This window comes from Hippocampus comes, unplaced genomic scaffold, assembly GCF_001891065.2.
Source record: "Hippocampus comes isolate QL1 unplaced genomic scaffold, H_comes_QL1_v1.1 C16975864, whole genome shotgun sequence".
Taxonomy (NCBI): domain Eukaryota; kingdom Metazoa; phylum Chordata; class Actinopteri; order Syngnathiformes; family Syngnathidae; genus Hippocampus; species Hippocampus comes.
In genome coordinates, this window is record NW_017841548.1 from 1 (window position 1) to 1497 (window position 1497).

Genomic DNA, 1497 nt, shown 5'->3' on the forward strand with positions numbered 1-1497 from the left:
TTTTTTTTTATTCATTGGTCCATCTTCTGCTTATCCTCACTTGGGTTGCATGTGTGGTGGGCTATTTATTGTATACTAAGGAAAATGTTATAAAGAAACATCTGAGAACCACAACAAACAATGAAAGTGGGCTTGACCATGCAAATGAGGAGCAAACGGAATCGGACAGTGACTGTTGGGCTTGGGCATCACTCATCTGATTGGCTGCTTTTGTTCTTTTGAACTGGAAGTGTCCCTTTTCCTTTTTCGGGGGACGGGTTGGCAGGGAGGGGGTTCACTCACAGGCAACAGACCTCTTCATTACAGTTAGGTGGCCATGCTGTGTGGACTCTTGAATGGTGTGGCATGCCGATGATGTGTGGAATATAGAGGAAAAAAAAAACAGATGGCACTACAGGCTCCTCAGAGGCATGAGAAGGCCGGCTGGCCAAGGGAAGAGTTGAGCTGCCTCCTGGTTGGGGATGGAGCTGTGGGGAAGACGAGCATGATCATCAGCTACATCTTCAATGGGTACAAGAGCGAGTACAGGCAGACGACTTTCGACGTGTTTACTGGTAGGACAAGATCATCAAAAAAAAGTGGATAATGGACCATAACTGATTTAATGTTTATTACTGGCAATTCACAGGTTTGGTTTATGTAAATGGAGTGCAAACACGACTTAAACTGATCGATACAGCTGGACAGGTAAATACGTCATGGTGACTGTGAAATTTCTTCCCAAATGATGTCTGAATTTGTGTTGCAACAGGATGAGTTTGGCCATCTTCGCTCTCTATGCTACGCCCACGTGGACGTCTTCATCCTATGTTTCAGCCTCATCAATCCCGTTTCGTTGGACAACATCACTTCCAAATGGATCCCGCAGATCCGTGCACAGAATCCCAGCTCCCCCATCATCTTGGTGGGTACCCAGTCTGACCTTTGCCATGACGCGGACATCCTCGTTCATCTGGCCCGGCGGCGTGCCAAACCAGTTGCACCGGGCCAGGCCAAGAGGCTGGCACGCAGGATCCGAGCTTACGGCTACATGGAGTGTTCGGCTCTGACCCAGCACCGCCTCAAAGATGTGTTTGACTGTGCCATCTTCGCTGCCATCAAGCACAAGCACAATGCTGCAAAAACCAAAACGCTTGGCTTGATTAAATGCCTGAAGACTTTTTGTGAATGTGGATGGAGGAGAATCTTCAAATAATGTGAGGAGATTGGCTGCTGTGTCTAGGACTGGAGTGGCAAACCTTTTTCTCAGTTGTGTATATTATAAACATTTTGGGCTTTTGATAACAGTTCCTCTTGGCTTTTATTTCTTTTTCAAATTGGATGGCCCACGAACTATGGGTTCCATACACTTGATTGATGAAATGGACAAACCAAAATGGACATCAGGAAGCCACATTACTCTGTCATGTTTTCTTCAACTCCTGTGTTTGTTATTATTTTTGCCATTCATGTTTTTGCATATGTGGAATAAGTGTACAATAAATGCACTACAGAGCA

The 1497-nt window shown here is 45.6% G+C and overlaps 1 protein-coding gene across 1 annotated transcript; it reads left to right on the plus strand.

The window, feature by feature from the left end:
• The first annotated feature begins 17 nt into the window (after positions 1 to 17).
• On the plus strand, positions 18 to 1497 carry LOC109509630 (rho-related GTP-binding protein RhoV-like). Its single transcript, XM_019859460.1, has 3 exons — positions 18 to 554; positions 629 to 687; positions 752 to 1497. The coding sequence occupies exons 1-3, from the start codon at positions 386 to 388 to the stop codon at positions 1193 to 1195; spliced, it is 672 nt and encodes a 223-aa protein (XP_019715019.1). The 5' UTR covers positions 18 to 385; the 3' UTR covers positions 1196 to 1497.

Excerpts from the sequence above, each read along its gene's own strand:
- LOC109509630 (XM_019859460.1), top strand. The coding sequence starts at position 386 with ATGGCACTACAGGCTCCTCAGAGGCATGAGAAGGCCGGCTGGCCAAGG. Across the intron at positions 555-628 it reads GACTTTCGACGTGTTTACTG|GTTTGGTTTATGTAAATGGA; the intron begins GTAGGACAAGAT and ends GGCAATTCACAG. Across the intron at positions 688-751 it reads TGATCGATACAGCTGGACAG|GATGAGTTTGGCCATCTTCG; the intron begins GTAAATACGTCA and ends GTGTTGCAACAG.